The 24624-nt window shown below is 37.8% G+C and overlaps 2 protein-coding genes across 6 annotated transcripts; one reads left to right on the top strand and one right to left on the bottom strand.

Annotated features, from left to right (window-relative positions):
* Window positions 1-5001: 5001 nt before the first annotated feature.
* On the top strand, window positions 5002-13860 carry LOC146317815 (heterogeneous nuclear ribonucleoprotein C-like). 5 transcript variants are annotated; one of them, XM_084731606.1, is made up of 9 exons: window positions 5002-5161; window positions 8318-8426; window positions 10459-10727; window positions 11209-11281; window positions 11409-11456; window positions 11815-11984; window positions 12391-12504; window positions 12748-12914; window positions 13252-13860. In XM_084731606.1, the coding sequence occupies exons 2-9, from the start codon at window positions 8422-8424 to the stop codon at window positions 13357-13359; spliced, it is 954 nt and encodes a 317-aa protein (XP_084587732.1). In that variant the 5' UTR covers window positions 5002-5161; window positions 8318-8421; the 3' UTR covers window positions 13360-13860. The 5 variants fall into 5 exon arrangements, with proteins under 5 accessions (XP_084587732.1, XP_084587731.1, XP_084587729.1 ...); XM_084731605.1 differs by having other exon boundaries at window positions 5003-5161; window positions 11406-11456; window positions 12751-12914; XM_084731603.1 differs by having other exon boundaries at window positions 5003-5161; window positions 11406-11456.
* A 975-nt stretch (window positions 13861-14835) lies between these two features.
* Window positions 14836-23985, bottom strand: LOC146317814 (ferric reductase 1-like). The gene is made up of 7 exons (XM_084731608.1): window positions 23830-23985; window positions 22963-23063; window positions 21947-22153; window positions 18944-19054; window positions 17408-17549; window positions 16097-16216; window positions 14836-15553 (listed from the first exon to the last, which is right to left on the bottom strand). The coding sequence occupies exons 2-7, from the start codon at window positions 23059-23061 to the stop codon at window positions 15504-15506; spliced, it is 729 nt and encodes a 242-aa protein (XP_084587734.1). The 5' UTR covers window positions 23062-23063; window positions 23830-23985; the 3' UTR covers window positions 14836-15503.
* Window positions 23986-24624: the final 639 nt, after the last annotated feature.

The following is a 24624-nucleotide window of genomic DNA, read 5'->3' as shown; positions in this document are numbered from 1 at the left end:
ATGATGCACAGAGCTGTAAACAAGTCCTTTGGGACGCTGCTCAAAACAAAACCAGATGGGTGAAAACAATTCACAAAAGAACATATTCTCCATGAAAAATTGGGACATTGTAGGGGTTTCATCCACTAACGAGATACAGAAAACAGCTGGTTTTGGTCTCTTCTGCTTGCCATCCTTTCTCTTTCAATTGCTCTTCCTCCTCAGGTGCAAGAAAAATAATTCAAAAATATTAAAAAGCCTTTCTCACAGAAGGCTTTTCAACTTGTCAGAGCAGGAGAATCACATGTGTTGCTAATAATATTAACAATGGCTCTTTTCTATTCAAGTGTCCCACTAAATCATGACAGTGTGACAGCGAGCCAGCATGCACAAAACCAGGACCCTGAAACTAAAGCAGCTAAATGGAATTCAGCCATCATTCTTTTTATTATTGACACCTGCGGTTTTACTACTGACATGTCAAAATGTCTTCCATGAAAAAACATCATTATTAAACATAGATTTTGAGGTTTTTGTGTCGCCCTTCTCATTTTAATCAAATTAACTCCAAATATGTTACTGGAAATGACACACTGCTGATGATGCAAATGAGACCAATTTGGAGACTGAAATGATTCCCACATTTTACACGAGCTCCGTCCAATTTCTTTTAATATAAAGTTGTTGATTTAAAAAAAAAAAAAAAAACGGTTTCATCCAAGGCTGTACACTCTCTGAAATAAAGGGTTCATTCTGAAGGGCTGAGGTTATACATCAAGGGTCCTGCCTACTAACGGTTCTATAAAGAACCCCTTTCATCCAAAGAATCACTTTTACAAGACAGAGTTCTTTGAGGATTGTTGAGGTTCTTGAGGGACTCTTTCATCCAAATTTTGTCAGGGGGTCTTTGTATCACATTATGGAAACATTCTCAGTAGAACCCTTTGGGTGGACTTAAAATAAGAGTTCTCAGTGGAACCATCTGGTTGTGATCTACATAAAAACCGGTGTTATATAAAAAGGTTCTCCATCAACCCCCCTGGATGGATTCATGTTAGCACCTTTAGAGGGTGGACAGGTTCTGGATAGAACTCCCACAGATGGTTCTGAGTGGAGTTATTGCAACATAGATGGGTTCTCTTTAGAACCTTAGACGGTTCTCAGTGAAACCTGTCACAAATGGTTCTAGGTATAACTCTTTATGTTGGGTTATGGGTAGAACTCTCTGAAAGGGTCTGAAGTGGAATTTTAAAGAAAGGGTTCCACCAGGCACCAAAAAGAGTTCTCCTATGGGAACAAGCCAAAGAACCCTTTATGGTTCTAGTTAACACTTTTATTTCTAAGAGTGCAGCTACTTTTGAGGATGCTGAGGTCACATCCTCTGTATTTTTTCTGGGCTTTTGGGAACGTAAGAAGCTGAGTTTTCATTCTACAGTGAAAAACCTAAACATCATGAGTATTTTAGACTGATTCTGTAATTTGTTTCACTCAATATTTATGAATTCGACTAATTTTGGACCAAAACAGAAATACATAAATTATTCTATATCTAGACTTTCATTCAAGACAACATTCTGACATGTTAGACAAGATATAATGCAACATCTAACTACAGTAAATTCTTTAATTATTTGTATCTGTTTAATTACCTTCTGTTGTGGACTCATGACCTCAGTATTTCTAAAAATCCTTACTACAGCCCTGTTTTTTCTCATATAAATTTGCAGACATTTTTACTTTATCACAACACTGTGGTTCAACCCACAGAAATGAAAAAACAGAGGGGGGGGGGGGTCCTCCTGTACTCTCTTAATTTTAATTTATCAGAATTTTTCTGTTCCACTCAATCCATTTCCTTGACCTATTTACTCCAGTTTCTTGTGAATTCCTCTTCTCTGTTTCTCAACCGATAAGTGACTCTTTCTGTTCCTTTGATCTCCTCCTTTAATAGATTTTTTAATAGAATTTAAAAAACATATTTCTGATAGACAAATGATATCTCTATTTGAATTTCCAAAAATCTGCATTTTTATAGTGAAATACTGAATAGTTTTACTTATCCATGGCTCTAAAAACAATACATATAAAAAAAAGTGTAGGGAACTTCATGTCTAAAGTATGCAACCTGACAAGAGGGCATGATAATAATCATGCTCACTTGTATCGTACGATTTCGAAATTTATTCTTGAAAAATTAAAAGCAAATCAGCTTCTTGCTGCTGTGGAAAACAAGAGTATATTTTAAAAGTTTCTGTCTGGTTTTCATCAGTATTACAGCAGAGACAGTCTTTCTAATGACCTTTTAATGAATGCTGATGCAGGCACATGTTAATTTCTTCTGCTACTGGACTGAAGTACCTTTGACACAGTTCATCATGGCGGTCTTTTAGACAGACTCGGGCTCTGGGTGGTCATATCTGGTGCTGCATTAAACTGGTTCTCATCATATTTGTCAAACAGGAAGTTCCTATCTCCATTAACAACTTAATCTTGTCTTTTTTGCTTATCGAGTATGGTGTGCCTCAAAGGTCAGTTCTTGGAGTGTTTTTTCTCCGTGTATATACTCTCCTGGGGGTGATGTCATAGTCATACCTCTTTGTTAAAGGGACAGTTCATCCCACAATAAAAATTCAATTAGAAATTCCAAAAAGGAACTACAGGTCACTTGGCTCGTGCTGCTGAAAATGTCAACAACAACAACAAAAAAAAACTACACCCACAAACTCTATCAGTGTGCAAAAGGAAGCATGCATTTATTCATGGACAAGAGGTTCCAGCTAACCTGGGGAGGACGCCATCAATGTTTACATCCCTTGCTGTCATGAGCCCAAGCCTCTCCTCCATGAATAGATGCACACCTCCTTCTCCATGGTGACACAGTTGGTAGAAAGAAGATAGTTCCTGTAACACTGCTGTTCCTGTAAACAGCTTGTTTTGTTCCTGTGCAAGTGTGGATGCATATTATTAAAGCAGATAGTGTTAATTTGTTGTGGGATTAGCTCAATATTTCAATGTTATCTGCCTATACACATTAGTTACTATTATCTGATCTCTGCTTATCCTTTTGTGCTGACTTGTGATGATTCTTATATGTAGTTTGTGTGTTGTGCTTATAACACACACAAGACTCAAAAGATTTCCTGTAAACTTCATCAAATCAGCACCATTTTTGTGGAGTGTTTAACTCGCTGGATAATAAGTGTCATCAATCAGCTGATGAGACCAACACAGAGGATATAAAAGAATCAGTGATAATTAACTGGGAATTGTGAAATAATCCTTTATTCATTAAATTGATTTGATTAATTATTAAAATTACAATTTTAAAACTGCATGTCAGAGACTTGTGTTTGGTGATGTCATCAGTTTATCTGATCAGTTCTTGTTTTTTAAATGTGGAGTTGGTCAATGGTTTTGTTCAGTGTTCACCATTCATTTATTTTCATAACAGCAGTGCCACCCCCTGGCTGTCTGTGGTAATAATTCATAATGTGTTGTATTATGTCTTCTCTCTCCATAAGTTTATTTAAATAAAGTATGATTTACAAATGACACGTATAAAAAGATTTTAATTTAATTTAAAAAAAAAAAAAAAAAAAAGATGAACAAATAACCACTGTTACCCAATCATTCCATGTGAACAGGGTTTTTGTTTGTTTGTTGTTTTGTCTGTTTGTACAGTGGACTGATAGAGAGCTGAGCATTATGATGACACAGTGAAGTTGACCTTTGACCTGTTGGATAAAAAATAAAAATAATAAAATAAAAAGGCTGCAGCACAGAGAGGCCCAACTACTGGCAGCCCCCTGAGTATTAGTTACAGGCAGATTGTTCAGACATGGACTGTGAGAGAGTTCCACTCTGTTAGGGGCATTTACATTGGTATTGCAAATTGTTAATAAAATCAATATTCAACAATACTTAGCTTTGTGTAAACCTTATGTGCCCCTTATTCCATCATTTAAACCTGTTGAATAGAACAAGTGCTCATTACTTAGAATGGTCATATTTTTGCACTCAGGTTAGCCACAATGGTAAACATGTATATGCTATTAATCATCTTCATGAGCTGATAGAGAGTTGAAGATTATGATGTTACAGTGAAGTTGACCTTTGACCCTTTGGATAGAAAATAAATAAAGTAAAAACCTGCAGCAATGAGGAGACCCCACATCTGGCAGCTGGCAGAGGAGGTGCCCTTGAAGATTGGCTGATTGGCCAGTCCTTTTCTCTAAAAAAAACTTTATATTTTTGAGTTGTGAACACAACAGGAAATTTGAGGATGTCATCTTGAGCTGTGATCAACATTTTTCACAATTTTCTCAATTTTCCTGTGCACATTTACCTATAAAAGTACAAGAACCCCAAAAATGACTTAATTAGAGTAATTAAGGTCCACTATTTGATCATAGATCTGTACCACATTGATATTCTTTTACCAGAACAAATCAAGAGGAGGAGGTCACTCAGAGTGCAGACCTCTGCCAGGCAACCACAAAAGAATATGTTGATCAGATCACCAGCATTTTGATTAGTAGACATATTTATATAAGATATGAGTGACAATAAGCAATTCCATTGTTTCATTGTAACACCTGTGTTTGACCTACTATTTCATATCAATATGACTGCTGTGAAAAAGGTCTATTCTTTAAATGACCTATGTCTCTATATGCAAAGAGAAATACTGGGACAATATAAATTAGCAGTTATAATCTTTTTTTTTCCTGCTGTGAGAATTTGAACCATTAGATTAAAAACGTTTGATTTAAAATTGACATAATCTTAAACTGTAACTCATAAAGCTGTTTACTTGTTCACAAAAGCTAAAATAAAGACAAATCAAAGGCTAAATATTTAGAGGCTTTGCTTACGGAGTAGGACGGACTGATTTTCAAAGACAAGAGGTGAGTATGTTTTATGTAGCAGGTCACACCGAAGTCAGTATAGTTCTTTATGTGATACATCAGTCACAGACCCCACCCCCTCGGGCTGCTCTGTGATACAAAATCAGCGCGTCTGTCCAGTACTGCGCCATATCGTTACGTTAGCTCGGTGGCTAGAAGAAAGCTAGCTCGCTCGCTGGTCAGGGGGGCGAATCGCTTGTGCTCAAAAGGGACGACCTAAATAACAATTTGACAGATTTTACCGAAAGCAAGACATTTTACTCGTAAAGGTCGTGGTGAGTATTTTGTTCCCAGACATTTTTCATTTTTCCTTCCTTTTTCTTTTGTTTTTGGATTTTTTTCAACGATGCTTTTTCTATTTTGCAAGTGGACAGAACGTAATGTGCTGGCTGGCTAGCGAGGTAGCTAGCTTAGCTGACATGGAGACGCTCATCCCCCTCAAAAACACGAACATTGGTGGTGGTTTTTAGAGACACGACGCTTTGGATGCATTTTAGCTACAGTTTCATCCTTTTTTGCAATTCTGTGTAGCTTTGTTTTTGTAGCGTTTATTGTGAAGACTTTTCCTTGACGGGACTGATTGTTTTTGGCACGCTGCTCAGCCAGCCCACCAGCTAGCTAATGTTAGCTGCTAGCTAACATCGTCAGAGGCTCTTTTGGTTTTATAGTCGCAGCTTCATCCTGATCCATTATTGATTACAGATATCTACAGGAAATTAATCAGAATTTTGCAGGTTTTGAATTTTGCAAGCAGAGGAACTGGTCTAATTGCAGTGTATTTTTTGTGCTTTTCAATTGGTGGTTGGCTAACGTTAGCCATGCTAGCCGGCTTTGAGCCGCCGAGGCTGGCGCAGGGCCTGTGTTTCACACTGAAGCCTGGTGGTGGCGCTGTCGGTGTTGTGGATGGTTTAGGTAATTTTTGATCTCAAGACTTTGCTTTTCTGGCTCATACTGCTCAGTCTGTTTCATTTTTTTGTGGAGTAGATTTTTCCCCTATTTTTTTTTTTCTTCCCACGATGAAGAGTGATTTTTTTCTGATTTTGGAAGTTTTGGACTGTCAGTGGCCTCAGATTTGTTACATAACGTTACAAATACATATTTTATTAATTAAACATTTGTCAATCTGAAAGAGTATTATGGCTGTTTATGTGTATTAAAATCAACTCACGCCCTCACACGCTATCAGGCCGCAGGTACACTTATAAGCCCCAGTTAATCCTTTCATGAGAGACAGAGGCCAGTGAATAACAGTGTTTACATTAAGTGGAAAATTCAAAGAAATTCAAAACACATCACATGAAGATTGCATGTACATGACACTAAAAAGTGGCCATGTATGTTACCATTTTGCATCCCAGCATTTGTCACATTAATTAGTGCTAATACTGAAATCTCTAGTCTCAAAGTTTTCCAAATAACTTCTACTTTCCACTGTTTGGAGGAATTGAAATAAACTATAATATTTCGTTTTTTCAGTTAATGGTTAATAATATACCACATTTGGTTTTATTAATATATTAGAAGTCATTAGTTCCTAACCTGTTTAATATGTCACTCCAAACTGATTAGAGCTGCAACGATCAGTTGATCAAAAGAAAACTACCAACTATTTTTGTGATCAACCATTTCAGTCATGTTTCAAACAAGTCGGGTCCCAGCTTCTTAAATTTAAGGATTTGCTGCCTTTCTTTGTCATTTATGATTATTGGGTTTTGGACCATTGGTTGAACAAAAAAAAATTTAAGATGACAGTTTGGGCTCAGGGAAATTGTAATGAGCATTCTTACCATTTTTTCTTTGACCCCTTTAGACTAAATTATTCATTGCTTAATCATTAGTAATAGTCCTAATTACATTAATGAGCAAATAGTGAAATCTCTATTCATCCTGATAGCCAATCTATGCACCTTTTATTTTCCACCATTTTGATGTGTTAAACCAACTATACTATTACTTTATTTGGTGAATGGTCTATTGTTATATCCCCATTTTAATTATTCGTATATTAGAAGCCAGTCATTCCTAACGAGTTTAATATGTCACTCCAAACTGATTAGAGCTGCAACAATTAGTTGACTTTAAGGAGATGATCAATTTTTTGGTTTAGTGATTTTTCAAGCAAAAATAGCAAACAATAGCTGGTTCCAGCTTCTTAAATGGAAGGATTTGCTGCTTTTATTTGTTTTGTTTTTTTAAATCAGTATTTGGGTTTTAGACTTTGGCCTCTGGGAAATTGTGATGAGAATTTTTACACATTTAGTTTTCTTCTTTTAGATTAAACAAAAAAATGTTTAAGTAATTGTTAATTGCAGCCCTGATCACATTGTATGCTAACAGTAAAACTTCTTATTTTCCCTGAAAGCCCATCTGCATATCTTCTGCATTCCACTATTTTGAGGTGGTGAAACTCAACTCTAGTAGTACCTTTATTGGCTTAATAACTTATTCATTGACTATTGACTTATTCATATATTAGAAATAGATAATTCCTAACCTGTTTGATACGTCACTCCCAACTGATATTCCTCTGTGTTTACGGAGTATGAAATACAAGTTCCCACACTACTAGTGTGAAATTTTCCAATGAAATTGAATAATCTCACCAATCTAGTCATACCTGTCAAGCCACTGCAGTCGGTGTGTTAAATTTGACACCTCAGTCATGAACACCTACTTTCAGTTTGTCCAAACATGAAAATGTCTTTTGATAAATTCACATGATTTGTCGGTCCAACATGATGTCCTCAAATGCCTTGTCTTCCTCACAGCCCAGAGGTGTTCAGTTTACTCTCATTCAGGAGTAAAGAACAAAAAAAAAAAATCACATTTCAGAAGCTGGAATCAGAAGTTAGATTTTTTTTTTCTTAAAATTACTCAACAATTCATCGACTAGCAAATTAGTTGTGAATGATTAATTGTTGCTGCTCTACAATTATATTTTTGTACAGTGTATGCAGCTGGCTTGTTAAAGGACTTGTGGTTCAACGTGTTTCTCTGACATTAATCTCTAAAACAACTTCAGCTACAGCTTATATAGTATAAACTCCGTACTGACCTACTCCGTGTTTCATAAGGGCTACATAAACATGAGCATCTGAATTAACTACATCCCACCCAATGTACTTGTCTGCCCAGTTAGTGGTATGAATGTAATGGTCTTGTCACTTTTTCAGTCTCGTATGTGTGTTATATTCTCTCACTTCTCACTGCTTATGATTAATAGTATCAGATGCTGCACTTTCACATGCATTAGGGTCATGTTGCAGTTCCAAAGTAGCTAGTTCTAATGGGATTTTCTTGGGAGACGCAATTTTTTTTTGTTACTATGTTTTCCTCGTCACTGACTCCTGTACACAATCCATTCACCAGGTAAGACTTGGTACAAGATAACCCTGCTCAGCTTGACTGAGGTGTGTTTTCTGTCACCTCAGTATAAATCGCGACGGGCGAAGGTGAAGGTCGAGACACCAGCCCAAACTGATCCCAGCCCACAGTGTCAAACATCAGACAGACGACAGCCCTGCACACAGACGCTATGGAGTGAGTGATGAATGTTCGACCCCCTGTCAGCCAGGGGGCGTTACTGTTGATACCACTGCTGTTTTTATGTTTGCTGTATATGGGCTCACTTCCCATCTCCAAGTTCAGACAGAACTCTGGGCTTCACTGAGTACTCATCCCCCCTTGTGACTGCTAGAGTAATAGCAACATATCCTTGTGTTTTTTTCTAATTTTTAGAGTAGGACTAAATGCACACTAGTATCCAAATCCTGTGAAAAATATAGAAGTATAGAATATTGATGGGATAAAGTGGGATTCCAGACTAAATAACTAGTCATAATATTGTGGTATATGGCGCCCCCTGCTGTGAAATGAGCAGTAATTTTTATTTCTTATAATTCTGCTTTGCCAACAAAATCACCTGACTAATCCTCAGAAACAAAATCACCCACCTCAAATTTAAAACTGTATGAAAACACCAAGAGACTTTGAGTTAATGACAACTGAGTTAAAAGATGGTGAGATTTCATTTGTATTCCCAACCTCTTAATAAAATGTTCCTACGTCACAGCTTTAAAGAAATCAGACTTTCTGGCATGGGACATTTAAAATATATTTTTTCCCTGGAATATAATGTCAAAACCTTCAAGTGGTTGCAGGTCCTGTTTCTATCCATCTGTCACTGAAAGTGAAGGATGCTTACTTTGAGCTAAACCACTCTGCCAATCTCAACTGGGGCAGGGCAGTATATGTAATCTATCGTCTTAGATTTTGGAGATTGTAAAATGGCATAAACGTTGCCTTTTCCTGATTTTAAAGGCTTTACATGACAGTGTAAACTGTTCTAGCTGTTCTGTTATCTGCCTTTACTCACGTACTTAGTCATTATATCCACATTACTGATGATTATTTAGCATGTAGCTCAGTTGGTAGAGCGTCCGCCCCATGTACGGAGGCTATCAGTCCTCTGCAGCAGCCACTGGTTTGACTCCCACCTGTGGCACACTCATTTCACATTTCACAAATGAATTGGTTGCCTTGAAAGGGTGTGATTTTGTCAGTTGAAAAATAGCTCAGGAATTCAACTATACTTTTTTGTTTCTCCATCCTCAGACATGTAAACGTCTTGGGAATAACACTGCAGATGGATATTTGTGTTGATACAATTTTGATGTAAGGGAATTAGCAGGGATATCATCACTTCAGCACTAACACATGGTTTTGGGTCGTCAATATTGAGTCTTACTGGTCCATATCATAGTGTGGTGTATCTAGTTGCATGGTGGAACTCATCAGGCTACTGTACATATGAATACATATCTCACTATATTTTACATGCTGCAGTATAACACTGTATAGTCTGAAAACTCCAAAGCGGTCACTTGTACCACAGCACCACATTTGATGTACTGGAATACCTAAAACAAATACTCTTCTGTTAATAACGTTCTGTTATTTATTTTTTTGTTCCGAGTAAATGCAGCAAGTAGTTTGGTGCCAGTACTGTACTATGATCTCTCTGTCTGGTCAGTATGTGTTTGAGTTTGTTACAGGCTTCAAATGTTTGCTTCCTAAGCTGCATTTGTTTGGTTTGTATAAGCATGTGGTGTCAAATAAGAAATTCATGTTCACGTTTTTTCCATTTTTCATGACTATTTTTAGATGTTGAGGGAACTGTTGGTGAATAAGAAGGAAATTTGCAGCTACACATGTTGCATGTAAATTTAATGGAAGTTGAGGCTGATAATAATCCCTTAGTAGTTTCAGAGCATCAAAATTCGGACAGGATTTGACATGTCTCCTACTGATACAAACAGGATAGATGGCCCCAACTCATAACTTCAACCAGTTTTCTCTTTGCCTTCAGCACTGTTTTTATTCTGAATTTGAACATTTGAATTTCCCAGGAAACCTGCTGATAATGTCTGCTGTTTTGCTGATCTGCAGTCACCACAGCTGAGTGACTCTCCACTATTTGACCGAGCAACAGCAGGAGTAGTTCACAGGGGTCAATATTCGTCATTCTGCCACTAAATCTGTGACTTTGTGTGTCTGTGTGTCTCCCTGCCAGTCGTTCACCCACCACCTCCAGCCTGATGGCCAGCAGCAACGTCACCAACAGGACCGACCCACGCTCCCTCAACTCTCGGGTCTTCATCGGCAACCTCAACACCCTGCTGGTCACAAAGGCGGATGTCGAGGCCATCTTCTCCAAATATGGCAAGATCGTCGGCTGCTCTGTCCACAAGGGTTACGCCTTCGTTCAGTACGCCAATGAAAGGAATGCCCGAGCTGCTGTCAGCGGGGAGGATGGGAGGATGATTGTCGGACAAGTACTTGGTAAGGATTCAGTTTTTTTTGTTTTTTTGAGGAACGAAGGAGGGATTTTTACCATTTTGATTGTAGTCCTTATGCAATAGGCCCTTTTCATTGGATATCCTCATTAGCTTATTTCAAATGTTAGACCCAGTCTTGGTAAAGCTGTTCCTCTCTTTTAAGCAGATTCCAGTAGGATGGTTGTTCCCAGCCTTGTTAGCTTGTGACCCCATAAAACAAAGCACTATTTAAAGTCATTTTTCTCAGAAGTAGGGCTGAACAATATGCAGCATAACATAGCATAAGATATTCAATATTTTATAACAGTGTTCACTTAGGTTAGATGGCTCACATTGTTCCACATCAGCCACACTGATAGGGCTTATCACCCTCATCATCTGATGCCAGATAATCAGCCGACTGATTAATCGATCTATCAATAATGAAAGTGACTATATCTGAAGTCCTGTCACTGACCTGTGATCTCTGTTGTTTTTTTCCTCAGACATTAACCTGGCTGGAGAACCCAAACCACACCGGTCAAAAACCACCAAACGCTCAGCTGGAGACATGTACAGGTCAGTCACAATGATACTTTCCCTAAATAAATGTAAAAGCTCACCTGTGACTGGTGTTTAGAAAGAATTGATACACCACCTCTGTTTCCTTACATGAACTCTTCTCATTCTTTTTCCTGAACAGCAGTTCCTCATTTGACATTGACTATGACTTTCAGAGAGATTATTACGACAGGTGAGTAAAAGGTTTCAATTTGGTTCTCAGTTTGGCCTTTTTTGTTTGTCACTCATGAGGTTTTTCTTTATTTCCTGAATTTTTACCTGTTTGTACTTTTTACAGCAGTCACTCTGCTTGTCTGCACGATGCTGTAAATTGAGCATACAGTGTTTTGTTAGACTGAAAGAAAGGAATATTATTGTGGGTGATTTTCAGCATTAAGATTGGGTGACACATTTTTCCAGCATAGTTTTTACATAACTAAAATAAACAGTCCATATTCTTGGCAGCTGTGAAGACACACAGATAACTCAAATCTAGACCAGACTCTGTTAAATTTGATGTTTTTTTTAAATTGTTCTGTATCTGATACCAGAATGTACTCGTACCCGTCCCGTGTTCCCGCTCCCCCTCCCCCCTTGTCACGGGCCGTGATCCCGTCCAAGCGCCCGCGCGTCAGCCTGAGTGGGGGAAGCAGCCGGCGAACCAAGAGCAGCTTCTCCTCTTCCTCCAAGAGCAGTCAGAGGACTTCATCATCCAGAACAAGTAAATGTCTCGGCATCATAGAAGAAGATTATCTGAAACTTTATCAGTCGTTTTTGAGAAATTAGGCAGGGTAACAGCAAAGAAAGGGTGGCCCCGTCTAAGCTGTTTCGATTAATATAGTAGTCAAAACAATTCAAAGAAATGAACATCCTGTACATCCACATGCATATTTTTACTCATTTGATGAAAAAGTAGCTTATTGTAGCTTGATTTTACTTTGCAGATAAAGGCTGAAGTACCAGGATACAGGCTTGCATTGTACTATTAAACAATGTTGCGGACACAGAAATGCTGAAAGAATTTAGTTTTGACAATTTTAATTTATCAGACATTATCTTGTTTAACATCTAGAAATCTAAGAATTCTATATTTCATGTCACTGGTCCTCCTTCCCTTTCTTCTGCAGTGAAAGTGGACGAGCTGCAGACCATCAAGCGGGAGTTAACCCAAATCAAAAGCAAAGTGGACGACCTGCTGGAGAGCCTGGAGCGCATGGAAAAGGACCACAGCAAGAAGTCAGGTAGGAGCGGAACTAAGTCTTTTAATGGGAGTAGAGAGGGCCGGGCTGCTGCTGGTTTTAGTTATCTGTAAGAGGAAGTGTGACTAGAGGAGTGGTTACCTTAAACCTACAGAACAAATCTCTTGTTGATGTTTCATGAATGTAATATAGTCAAATGGTAACAAAATGGCCACAGTTTCTCTTGACTGCTTCTTGTAACCCCATTTAATGTAACAGACATTGATGTTTTCTAATGTTTGGCAGAAGCTAAGAGTATAAAGACGGAGCCAGGAGAGGTGACTTCACCTCCACACCCAGGCAACAAGAAGGATGAGGGGATGAAGAGAGACCGGGAGAGCCAGGAGATGAACGACACTGACTCAGATGAAGATGAGGAAGAGGAGGAAGGAGATCTGCTGGAGGAGGAAGAGGTGAGACAGAAAGTTTTACTCTAACCAGGGCTCCAGAGACTTTTCCTTTATGTTTACTGGCACGGTGTGCAATGCTGCTTCTGCTCATTCATAAAGCTGTACGCACACATGTGTGTGTGCGTGCGAGCGTTGAAAGAAGAGAGACAGTCAACAGCAAGAACATTAAAGGAAATGCTGTTCTTAGCCCCAGACCCTGTCAGCTCCTAGACTGGCAACTGCACAGCTGCAAATTCAAAGTTTTAAATTCTGACCCTCTGTCCTGTGTTGTTACATGGTCTGAAGTTGATCACAAAACCAGCCATCGCTTATTCAAATTTCCAACTTTTTTGACCTGCAGGTGAAGAGTCAAGAGAGGGAGGACGAAGAGGAGGAGGAGGAGGAGGAAGGAGAGCATGTGGAAGGTGACGACGATGGTGACAGCGTCAACGGTGAGGAGGACTCGTAGAATCGGACCACACCGACGCATGCAGCGTACACACAGCTTCCAGTAGGAACTCGGACTCCTGTTTTAACACTCATATTGTAGATACAAGAAGCAAACGCGTGCACACACACAAGCATGGTGCACACACACTCTGTTGTTCCATTGTCCCTAAAGCTGTTTTTTTCTTTTTGTTTATTTTGGCCAGTTGTCCACTATCACTGTAACAGGAATAACTAGCTGTAGGTTTGGGTTTGTGTTTTTACTGCGTCGTTACTGGTCTTCAAGGAGGAGACATAAACATGGACTGTTAATGTTCTCAGAGACGGCAGCTCGATGGACATCATGTCTTAATGTGACGACGAAAACTGAGCTACGAAAGACCGTTTTTAGGTTCAACGTGTTTATCCTCATCGGTGAGTTTGTTTGACCTTGTGTGTCTGTATGTTAATGTCAGTTTTTTATACTATTCAGTTTCAGTTTAACTGTAAAGGAATAAATTGCAATAAAATATTAAAATGGAAAGTGCTTTTGCGTTTATTTTTGGCTGGACCACTGGGTGGCTGAGTGAGTAAGTAGCTAATTGATGAAGTTACAACACTGGTTAATCGTGTACTTAATGACGCCACTGACAACGGCACATTCAGGAGTAAATAGAACACAGGTTATCATGAATACATTTTTTTTACAGACACGGACGTAAACTACAACTTACCTGATTGGCAGAGACATTAAACCACGAGGCGGTAATTCTAGAAATAAAAATACAAGAGCACTTCCTTGTACTTGAGCATCCAGGAAAACCCTTTCATTAAAATTTGTTATATGATATTGTAGCTTTGTCCACTGGTTCTAAAAGTTATGACAACACTGTGATCACTGAAGTAAATGAGACCTTTTAATACACCAGTATCACTAAGAAGTTCCATGGGGGAACAAGCTCAAGTGGTCAGACAGGTTGTGACCAGAAACTCAGGATTAAGTTTATTTAAAGAGAAAAGAAGACAAACATTACAACCCAAACTGTCTGCTGTAAACACCCATCAGCAAACAAGTAAACCACATTTTTAACTTTATTCTTATTTTAGATTAGGAGGACCTTTTGTTGGTGTCCATTCAACAGTGTTTCAGTACATTCACATGTAAATATTAAAACATAATCATGGCTTGGGTTTCATTAAAGGACGCTGGCTGTTTGTCAGTTCACATTTACAGCTCAAACTCCATTCCACCGAAGTCTGCACATTTTCAGAAACTGCTTGTGGTGCCAGAAAGGCAGTTCTGGGTTGTTAAAGGGATAGTTTGGATTATTTAAAGTGTTCTCTCAGGTACTCATCGATGGTCAGTGTGTGAGCTACAGTAGCTGGTGATCGACAACACAGAAACAAAGGAATGTACTGCTGTGGACAGGGTCAGCTGTAAGCTTATTTTACTCATCTAAAAAAGGCATATCCTTACCTGCAGTTGTGCTCAGCTTTACCTGCCCACCTTTTACTGTTCGACTAGTCTACATTAAAATTTCGGTTTAATCAACAGGGAAATTAGTTGCCAGAAACATCCCTGCCTTGCAGAGCACTATTTCTGCATGAGAGAGTGTGATATTTGGTTTATATAATGTCGGTTTCTCATCTGAAAAGGCTACCTAAAGGTAAAGTAGTGAAAATATTATAATTACAGCACTTGAGATTTTTTTTATGTGTAAAATGCGTTTTGCTGCTGACTTTGTCCACAGTAGTACATTGCTTAGCTTCCTGCGGCAGTACTCGTGCTGCTTCAGTGTGCCAGCCATCACTGACTGTAGGTAACACATTGACTATGGATAAGTACCTCATACAAAAATCAAATAATCCAAACTAGCCCTTTAACTTTACAGCGCAAAACTACAATAACACCAACTTTTCCACAGTCCTACGCAGAAAATTAAAGAATTATTTGGTCGCTAAAACCACAAGAAGTGTTTGCAAACGTCATATGCATACCATTCATTTTTAGCTGGAGCTCCAGCTCAAAGTACTTCCCAGGTGCAAACATAGTGCAAAAGACACTTTAAATATGTCTAAATAAATTCAGTAAAAACATTTTATACATAGTTTGTCGACGCTTGTGCGTAAATCCAGCGCATAAGCTGTAATTATTGTATCCTACTGGCCACAGTTCCTTCAGGACGTTCAGGCTCTCAGCATGACGGACAGTGGGAGGACACTCAGCAGGAGCACAGCTGGCAGGGAGACAAACGACATGTTTTGTTCATGACGCTTAAACGTTTATAGGTTTATTGGGTGTTTAATGACATGGTAGCTCAGTGCAGTGATGCAGCTCGTTCTATTTTCCCAGTGGTATCTACTTTTATTTGTTGACATTTTGAGACAGTAAAGTAATAATAAAGCTCAATGGCTACATCTCTTTCCATTAACAGTTCTCATGGTATCTTCAGTAAAAAATAGTTACAATAAAAACTGACTGAAGTGAGGTCTCTGGGTTATCCTTAGTATTTCAGATGCTGGACCTCATTGCAAGAACATTTTTTTAGTTTTATCTTGTGGTCCACATGTTTGGACCGATTTTTCAAGAGACAAGACTGTGACAGGATTGATTAATCGAGAAAATAATCAACAATAAAAATACTCATTAGTTGCAGGCCTAGACACACATTGTTTGCGTCGACACTGAATGTATTGTTATACTGCAGTTTAATCTGCAGTGGACATCAAATGTGTGCAGAGTAAATATGAACTTTCTGGCAGTGTGTTACTTTGTTTACCGTGAGGGTGGACGGTTCCACTGGCTGCTGAGGGTGTAGCTGTGGTGGGGACGTTGCTGGCCGGGTTGGCGAGGTTCAGAGGACCACTGTTCAGGCTGGTGCTGAAGGGACCGAAAGCATCTGAACGAGTACATAACGGTGGGTCAGAGTTGTCGCAATATCAGATTTTAAAATTAAATACAATATTAGTATTAAAACAGATACTCAACACCTCTTTTGATAACACAATGAAAAGAGAAGTCCTTGGCATCCAATTAAGATTTTTTTTTCCCTAAATTTTTTTTTAGTATTGATACTTTAGACAACTTTAGTGCTTACTGACAGCTGTGTGGTTGTGAATACTTCAAAGCAGTGGTTCTAAACGTTCTCAGCCAGAGACTCCTTACAAAATTACACCAGGGCCCTCCTCATTTATGTGGCTTGAATTAGAGAGCTGGCTTTCACCATTAATGAGTGACGAGTGCTTGACTGGAAAGAAACCTTCCACGCAAGAAACGTGCCGTGAAACCCAGACAGCTCCGGGCTCCCTGCACATCTGTTTGAAAATCACTGCCTTAAAGTAAAGTTATAATAAAATACATTAAATTCACTTAATTTGATAATGTGGTAAATGAGTATCAGTTTGAAAGAAAAAGGAGTAAATCTTTCTGTTTCTCAGATAAGAAATTGTCGTTCGCTTGAAAATTTATGGTCCAGATTTCCCAAATTCATTATCAGAGTTTGTTTTAATCTGGGGAGATCATCCACAAAAGTGGGGTAATTTTCAAAGTTATTTTCTTTTAACGTAAGTGTCTGCTGACTGAAATACTATACATCACATGTTAATTCATGTTCACGGATCAGATGCTGGCTACTACATCTTGCTAAACTCGAGGGTAGCTAGCTGCTAGCATGATAATTAGCAGTTCAGTGCGTCAGTGTCAAGAACCTGGAGGTCATTATACATACTTTGAATAAGTTTAATTTTAAATGCTCACACTTAAAACTTTTTCCAAAAAGAAGAAGAAGATGCTAATGCTAACTCATTAGCCTTGCATGCTATTTGGACAGCTGATTGTTGGCAATTTGTTGTTTGGCCCTTTTTTGCTTTATTTTTGCTTTAGTATACATTGTCCACTGTTAACTGGGTTAAGAAGCACTTGGTGGTCATTACAAGGTACATGTGTGCAATTTTAAATGCGCACACGTATCTATAATAATGTATCAACTTTAATTTGAAATGGTTATATTGTCTGCCGCAGTTTGCAGACCACCATTCTTCAGGGAAATCATGTGAAATTATATTATGCGTGTAAATGTGTTCCCACTTACTTCCATTAAAAGTTCCATTCCCGAGGAGGATGGTGAAGGTGGTCACATGGCTGTGTCTGGCCATGGTGGCGTTCACATTTGGGACGTTGAACTCGCACTGAATCACACTGCCTTCCACCAAGCCTCGAATTTCTGTCGTTCGCTAATGATGAAATGTAACATAAAGTAAGATAAGGTAAGGTAAAATAAAAAGAAGACGCTAGAAGATGTATGTTTTTTTTTTTTTAAATGACTATTAATGTCTTTTCACACCGTATTATGTTTTGGTGTCTGTTCTTATCTGTTGTCTTTTCTTTTAAAGGCCCTGTGCTGAAGCCAAAGACACACATTATAGGTCTCTGTCAAATATCAGCCTCTTATCAACACTTAAACGCTGACTTTTCAGGTCTGGTTTCACTAGTAGATGTTCCTTTAAGATAAGGTTGCCACCATCAAATTAGCAGCTAAAATATACCGGATTTTGAGTGACACTTCATTTTCCTACATTCTGAATTTATTCACCAATGTATGCTTTTTATGCATCCGTTTCAAAGGAGGGCCTGGAGCACAGTCGCATCATTTATATTAACGTATTAACATAGTATATGCATGAGAGTAGAGTGTGTACAAACATACAGGACAATTTGCATTCACTTAAGGACGGTGCATTTTATTTTGCAATACAGGACAGGTAGCAACCCTGCCGTGGGACCATAATGATTGACTGATTACTGACTATGATTTTTAGCTTTTAAATGGGTGTCAAAGTTATACACAAAGCACCTAAGTTAATTTTAAATGCTCAAGTTTTAAACTTTATTCAAAAAGTCAGCTATCCAGACCCATATTGCCTGGTTTTTGGAGGTGCTAATACTAACTCATCAGACTTGTTCCCCATTTGGACACTTGGAAGAAACATTATTGAATGTTGGCAATTGGTTTCCTTTGCTGTTATTGTTTGTTTTGTTCTGTTTGTTCATTTTTGCTGAAGTACATCATCCACTACACTAGTTAACTGTCAGCATGAGCTAGTTAAAACAGATGTTTGTGAAATTAAAGTAAAACCTGATTAAATTAGTAAATAAGACTTTGTGTCTCAAAAACACCATAATCAAGCCAAAATGAGTGAGGTAATACCTTTTGGAAGTATTGTGTCCATACCTCCAAAAGAAACCTGTGGAGGACAAATACCTAACTAAGACATTTTATGTTTCTTTTTCCTTTAATTTCTTTCATCTGTATCTTAAATTCCAAGTCTCTCCAAGTTAATTTTAACATGAAGTTGAGAAAATGGGGAAAAAAAAACCCTAACTGAAAGGTGGGAAAACATTTTTTTAGGCTTGTGTATTTAGGCTGCATTTATTTTCAAAATATTTGGATTTTTATCACAAGCAATCTAAAAATCATGACTTGATCATCTCTGAGTGCTCGTAATCCCATGTATAAGATCTTCTGTTCATTCTTTGTTTCATACAGTATAAACAATTCAATTTCCTAATGTATGAAAAACAGAAAAAAAAACATTTCCTCTTCATGACAGCAAGCATGAAGCCTCACCGTCTCTGTTGGACTGAGTTCATTGTCAGTGTTGTTTCTTTTCATTGTCCTGAAGACGAACGACCCATTGTTTGAGCTGTTTTGAGCACAGATGAAAAGCATGGTGGTACCCTGAGGAAAGAATTGGTGGTGAAAGGATGAAATGATCAACTTCCTCGAAAAGAAGACAAACAAATTCCAAAGTCATACAAAGTGTCTTTGTTATGGCAGGATATATGTCAATAAAGTGATGAAACAGGCCTGACAATAGTTAAGTTTCCAGCCCTTCTTGTTCCCTGTGTGTTCACCTGAGAATGTTCTTTCTTTTTTTTTCGTTTTAGTTCCGCTTCCCTGTTTGCAGGTCATTTATGTCCTTGTGTGTCCACATCAAGTTGCCACATACTTCTGGATAGTTTCACATTGCACAATATGATAACACACTTGTCTAAGATTAACTGATTTGTTGCCATGAAGAAGATTTTTACCTTTTGTCACTAGGAGCAAAAATTTCATCATTTTAAATTATCTGAAAACTAAAACTTACAGTAAAGCAAATTACATGAAAAAACACTGAAAACATTTTACCACCTACTTTTTAGTTCACGGGATGCTAGCAATATGTACAATTTATAAAGTTATATATTGATATTGATTGATAATAAAATGAGTATCACAGCAGTCTGGCGGATATTCCTACTGTTTTTTGGTCTAAATTTAGTGCTAGAGTTTGTTTTAATCTAGGCAAACAATACCCAAATGGGTAGGTTTTAAAAGAGTTGAAGTAAGTAAATTGTATGTTTTCTGAAACACGTGTATACATTATATACTGTATATTGCCTCAATTCATCTACAATGCAAGCTGCTAGCATGCTAAGTGGCATGAAGCTTAGATTTAACATATAGCTCAAGAGTAATTTTAAATGCTCTCAAACTCTTAACTTCAAATCAAATCAAAAAGAAAAGTTTAGTTTGGTTTATTACTTTATTTTACAGGGGCAGTGTATCTTAATTGGCTAACATTCCTGAAAATAAGGCTAATTTTCAACAACAACATCAACAAGTGAAACATCAAAGAATTTTGTTCCACTGTTACTTCACTGCAATATCCAGTGTGGCCATCTTCAAACATGGAGGCAAACTGGTATTTAATATTAAGTCCTAAAGGGCTGAAGAAGAGAGACGATGGAGTCTCCATTACTGATTAATGGAGCATCCAGGCAGTCCTTATCAGGTCAGTAAATGTCACATAGCCATGTCGTATTTAACAGGTGTTTGAAGTGAGCATAGGTCAATAAACGTATAAATAAAGAAGCATGTCAGTTTGCTTTTCATGTGACCTTGGATATGTTGACAGCCGGGCGTATAATATTTGCCTATCAGGTATCATAAAAGCTGACTCATGTTGCCACTATTTACATTCTGTTGGCTGTTAGAGAGGAACTTCATGGTGGAAATTTTTGACTTTACAACACAATGGCAACATTACAGTTGGTCTCTGTTTCATTTGGCGAGGAGGAGGAGGTTAAAGCCTGGCTGTAAGGAAGCAGACCTTAGTTGGCCACGTCCGCTCCAGGATCGGCCCTTGATTTGGGACAACAGACTGTATACTGGGGACTCAGCACATTAAAAGTGACATGAGTAGTGATTATTTGTCCAATTCATAAAAAAATATGATTGAAATTGGCCACCACTACATTTAAGTTTTACACCAGTAATTGTATGTGTTACTGAGGTGGGAAGTAACTAAGTACAAATACTGTATTTACGTAGATTTTTCAGGTATCTGGACTTTTCTTGAGTAATTTATGTATTAAACAACATTTACGTAACTTTTTACTTTTACTTCAGACATTTTAACACAAACATTTGCACTTTTTACTCCTCACATTTTCAAAACAGGCTTATTACTTTAGTTGTAATGCATTTTAGGGAAATTATTGTTTAATTGCATCACTGGGCGCCACTTTCCCAAGATCGAGACCAAACACATTGATAAGATGCTTCTTTGTGTATCCATCAGTGCACATCATGCATGACAGATGCAACAAGACAAAAATTATGTTAAAGATGTAACAAAGAGAAAACGGCATAACAAACTGAAAAAAGCCATAAAAGACAGGAAGCAAACGAAGTAACAAGATGAAAAAGACGTTAAAGATGTAACAAGACAAAACAGTTGAAAAGACATGACAAGACAAAAGACTGAACAAGATGAAAACAACAGAAAAAGATGTAAACAAGATGAAAACAACATACGAGAGATAATAAGACGAAAAACAATTCAAGAAACGAAAATGTCGCAACAAGACAAAAACAATGCAGAAGACGTAACAAGATGAGAAGAACGCACCAAGATGTAAAAAAGACATAAAAAGAAGAAAAAGCTGCAAGGAACCTAACAAGACAAAAACTATGCAAAAGCAAAAATGATGTAAAAAAATAGAAAACAATGTAACAAGATGAAAACAGCGTAAAAAATGTAACGAGAAAAATGACGTAACAAGTCGTAACAAGATAACAACGCAAGAAAATAAAAACAATGTAACGAGACAAAAACGGCATAACGATGAAGAAGACATAAAAGTCGTAACAAGACTTACAGTATCTTGTTATGACATATAAAAGACCTAACAAGACAAAAACGTCATAAAAGACGTAACAAGGCGAAAAAGATGTGACAAGACGAAAACACTGTAACAAGACGTAACAACACAAAAACAAAGTAACAAGATAAAAATGACGCAACAAGATGTAATAAGACAAAAACCTCATAAAAGACATAACAAGGTGAAACAGACAGAGAGAGAGACTTGACCGAAGAGAAAAGATGAGTTTCCGTTAGCTTTGCACAGAAACTGCATTTTACTTTCAGACTTTGAGTACATTTCAGAGCCTGTACTTTATCACTTTTCCTTGAGTAAAGAAGTTGAATCAGTGCTTCTGCTTTTTGTCCTTTTGACACAAGTATCTGTACTTCTACATGAGTGATGAGTATGTGTACTTTTGCCGCCTGTGGTGCGTTACCTCTGAAGCATTCACAGTGAGTCCCAGTGCGATGTATCCTGTGGAGTCTCCCCTGAGTTCAAAGGACAGATCGCTGCCATTGGGAGCCACTGGGGTGGTGGCCACCACAGACGCAAACAGACAGCTGCTGTTTCCAGTTGGATCGCAGTCGTCTGGTGTCTCCACACACAGTTTAGTCACTCCACAACCATCCCGAGTGATGTTCACCTGGTTGACATTAAAACAGCAATTTATACACCAAGACACAAGAGGAGACATTTGATGTCTGCACCTATTGAATCACTGGAGTAACCAGAAGTGGGACCAAGTCACAAGCAAGTCCAAAGTGTTTGCATTCAAGTCCCAAGTCAAGACTGAAGTCCGAAGTCAATTCCCAAATACTAAACTACTCGTTTCTAGCCTCATTGATTTACAAAGTTACTTACAGGGCTCCTACATATTTTCCAAAGTCAAACTCAAGCACTTTTCAAGTATTTTCAAGGTGCGTTTCCAAGCTTTTCCAGCACCGTCCGGCTGTGGTAAACTAAATATTTATGTACATATAACTGAAATGTTTTAAGGTAGAGTGATGGATGCCGCCCAGAAACAGGCACCCTGAGCAGATGGGGGTTCAGTGCCTTACTCAACTTAACTAAACTCAACCTTACTACTACTATCACCCCAAATCAAGTTTCAAACCTTTTTGGATTTTGTCAAGTTGCGCTTTAAGTCATCAAATTTGTGACTCCAGTCTGACCCGAGTCCAAGTCATGTGACTCAAGTCCACACCTCTGGGAGTAGCTCTTAAAAACCAGCGCCATAAAATATAACCATGAAATACAAACATGCTGTTAAAGCTCAAAAGGAAACAGATGGCGAAGTTTGGAAAGCAGTTTATCATTTTATTTTCAATTCTAAAACTCATTTTAGCTTTTAAAAGATCGAAACTAGCCTTTAAACAAACATTTCACCAACCTATTTAAGTACAAAGGTCAAATAGTGTTTACTCTGGGAGATTAAATTGAGAGAAAACCAACCTGTGTATTATTGGCAAACGACAAATGAGCCGTTCCTTGGACACCTGGTGCCACATAAACCATCAAGGCAGCAAACAACAGGATCAATACTCGCTCCATTCCTAACGGGAGGGCACAGAAAAATAAGAAAGTAAATATTAAAAATAAGATGAATAAGGTGCGATTTGAGAACCTTGTTAATCATCAATAGACTCCAGTTTAAGAAAAACTTAACTCTTAGAGCTGTTCTTAGTAAATCCATACCTGATGACATTAATGACATTAACAAATTTAAAATTTGTGACTCATTTATTTAAGTGTAAGAAAATATATTTGGTATTATTCATAGGTTATAATTTACAAGTGAATAAAGTTTTTACAGCTAACGGCCGATCAATTAACGTAAGGCAAATATCAGAAAAATACAACAAAGTCAAATATAAATAAAATCAACTGAAAGTACTTGAACAATCAGATTTTCTACAGCAAAATATAAAAAAAACACTATACTGTATGTACGTATGTAATATTTAGGTCTATATATACTATAAAAGAAAAGGAATCAGAATAAATGATACTTAAAAAGTCAATGTTGACTGCTTTTAAGGGCGTTTGAGATAAAGTTAGCCAAATTAAAAACTTCAAAATAAAATCATCATATTTTGTATATGGACTCAATTTCAACCAAATCAAACAGCAGCATTTCTGTATTTCAAATCATCTACTTACTAATATTCAAAATAAACCAAAACAAACTTGATAAAATAATGAAAATAAATAATAACAATGAAAATCAAGTAGCAGTTGTAATTAAGTGAATCCAAACACAAAGTGTGACTTTTCAATTAAGCTTCCTTTTTTTTTTTTTTATTTCTGAGAGAGACTTACCTGAGTTGTGAGAGTCAGATGTTGAGTTGTGAGTTGTTCTTTGTTCAGGTGTTTCTGCTCCTCTGTGAGCATCTGGTCCCTGCAGGATGATTTAAACCAGCACAAACAGCGCTGGGAGCATCCTGAGGAGGGCGGGGCCTGGCCAGAATCCACCTGGCTGACTGTCAGACTACCTGCCTGTAAGGTGCGCACTTCAGGGAACAGTTTCTCTGACAAAAAGCCTCAGGATTGTTGTCGGGGGAATCACCTTATGGTTCAGAAGAGGTTTGACTGAGACCGCAGATCCTCCTTCAAGAATTTGGTCAAAAGGTTTTTGTAATTCAAAGATTAAAGGGTGTGCGCCTGACAGAAGGGCAGGTTATATTTTGATACCAGTACCCTTACAGTGTACTTCATTTGATACTTTTTTTCCTACTTCATGCAATACCTGTCATGTGTATGGGAACATTCCTGATTTAATCCTTCCTCATTTTATGTTTCGGTGGCATCTCAGCAGGCTGAACTGCCAACACCATCAAAAACACCACACCACATTAAATCAAAGAGCGCCTGTGGTGATTGGCTGTGAACAAAACCATACACATGATCATTAAAGAAATTTGCAAAAATGTGCAACCCTAGTTTGTAGAGGTGAGTGTGACCCACAGAGCAGAAGAGTTTGAAGTGAAGATTTTTGAGAAACTGAAACTGATTTGACCGACTACCTGCTATTGATAATTTATTAAACATCAACAGTTGAAAAGTAACTAACTCACTAAGTAGATTTTGAGAAAAATATCATGGACATTTTCTAAC

Source organism: Lutjanus erythropterus, chromosome 12 (assembly GCF_056507025.1).
Source record: "Lutjanus erythropterus isolate fLutEry1 chromosome 12, fLutEry1.hap2, whole genome shotgun sequence".
Classification (NCBI taxonomy): Eukaryota; Metazoa; Chordata; class Actinopteri; order Lutjaniformes; family Lutjanidae; genus Lutjanus; species Lutjanus erythropterus.
Note: the sequence above shows the minus strand (reverse complement) of the source record. Positions and strands in the feature narration are given on the sequence as shown.

Bases quoted from the DNA above. Each gene is read 5' to 3' on its own strand.
- LOC146317815 (XM_084731603.1), top strand. The intron at 11,985-12,390 runs GTAAATGTCTCG...TTTCTTCTGCAG, and splicing joins GACTTCATCATCCAGAACAA to TGAAAGTGGACGAGCTGCAG. The intron at 12,505-12,747 runs GTAGGAGCGGAA...AATGTTTGGCAG, and splicing joins GGACCACAGCAAGAAGTCAG to AAGCTAAGAGTATAAAGACG.
- LOC146317814 (XM_084731608.1), bottom strand. From the start codon at position 23,061: ATGGAGCGAGTATTGATCCTGTTGTTTGCTGCCTTGATGGTTTATGTG. The intron at 17,550-18,943 runs GTGAGGCTTCAT...TTTCATCATTAG, and splicing joins AACTCAGTCCAACAGAGACG to CGAACGACAGAAATTCGAGG. The intron at 15,554-16,096 runs GTAAACAAAGTA...TCTCCCTGCCAG, and splicing joins TGGAACCGTCCACCCTCACG to CTGTGCTCCTGCTGAGTGTC.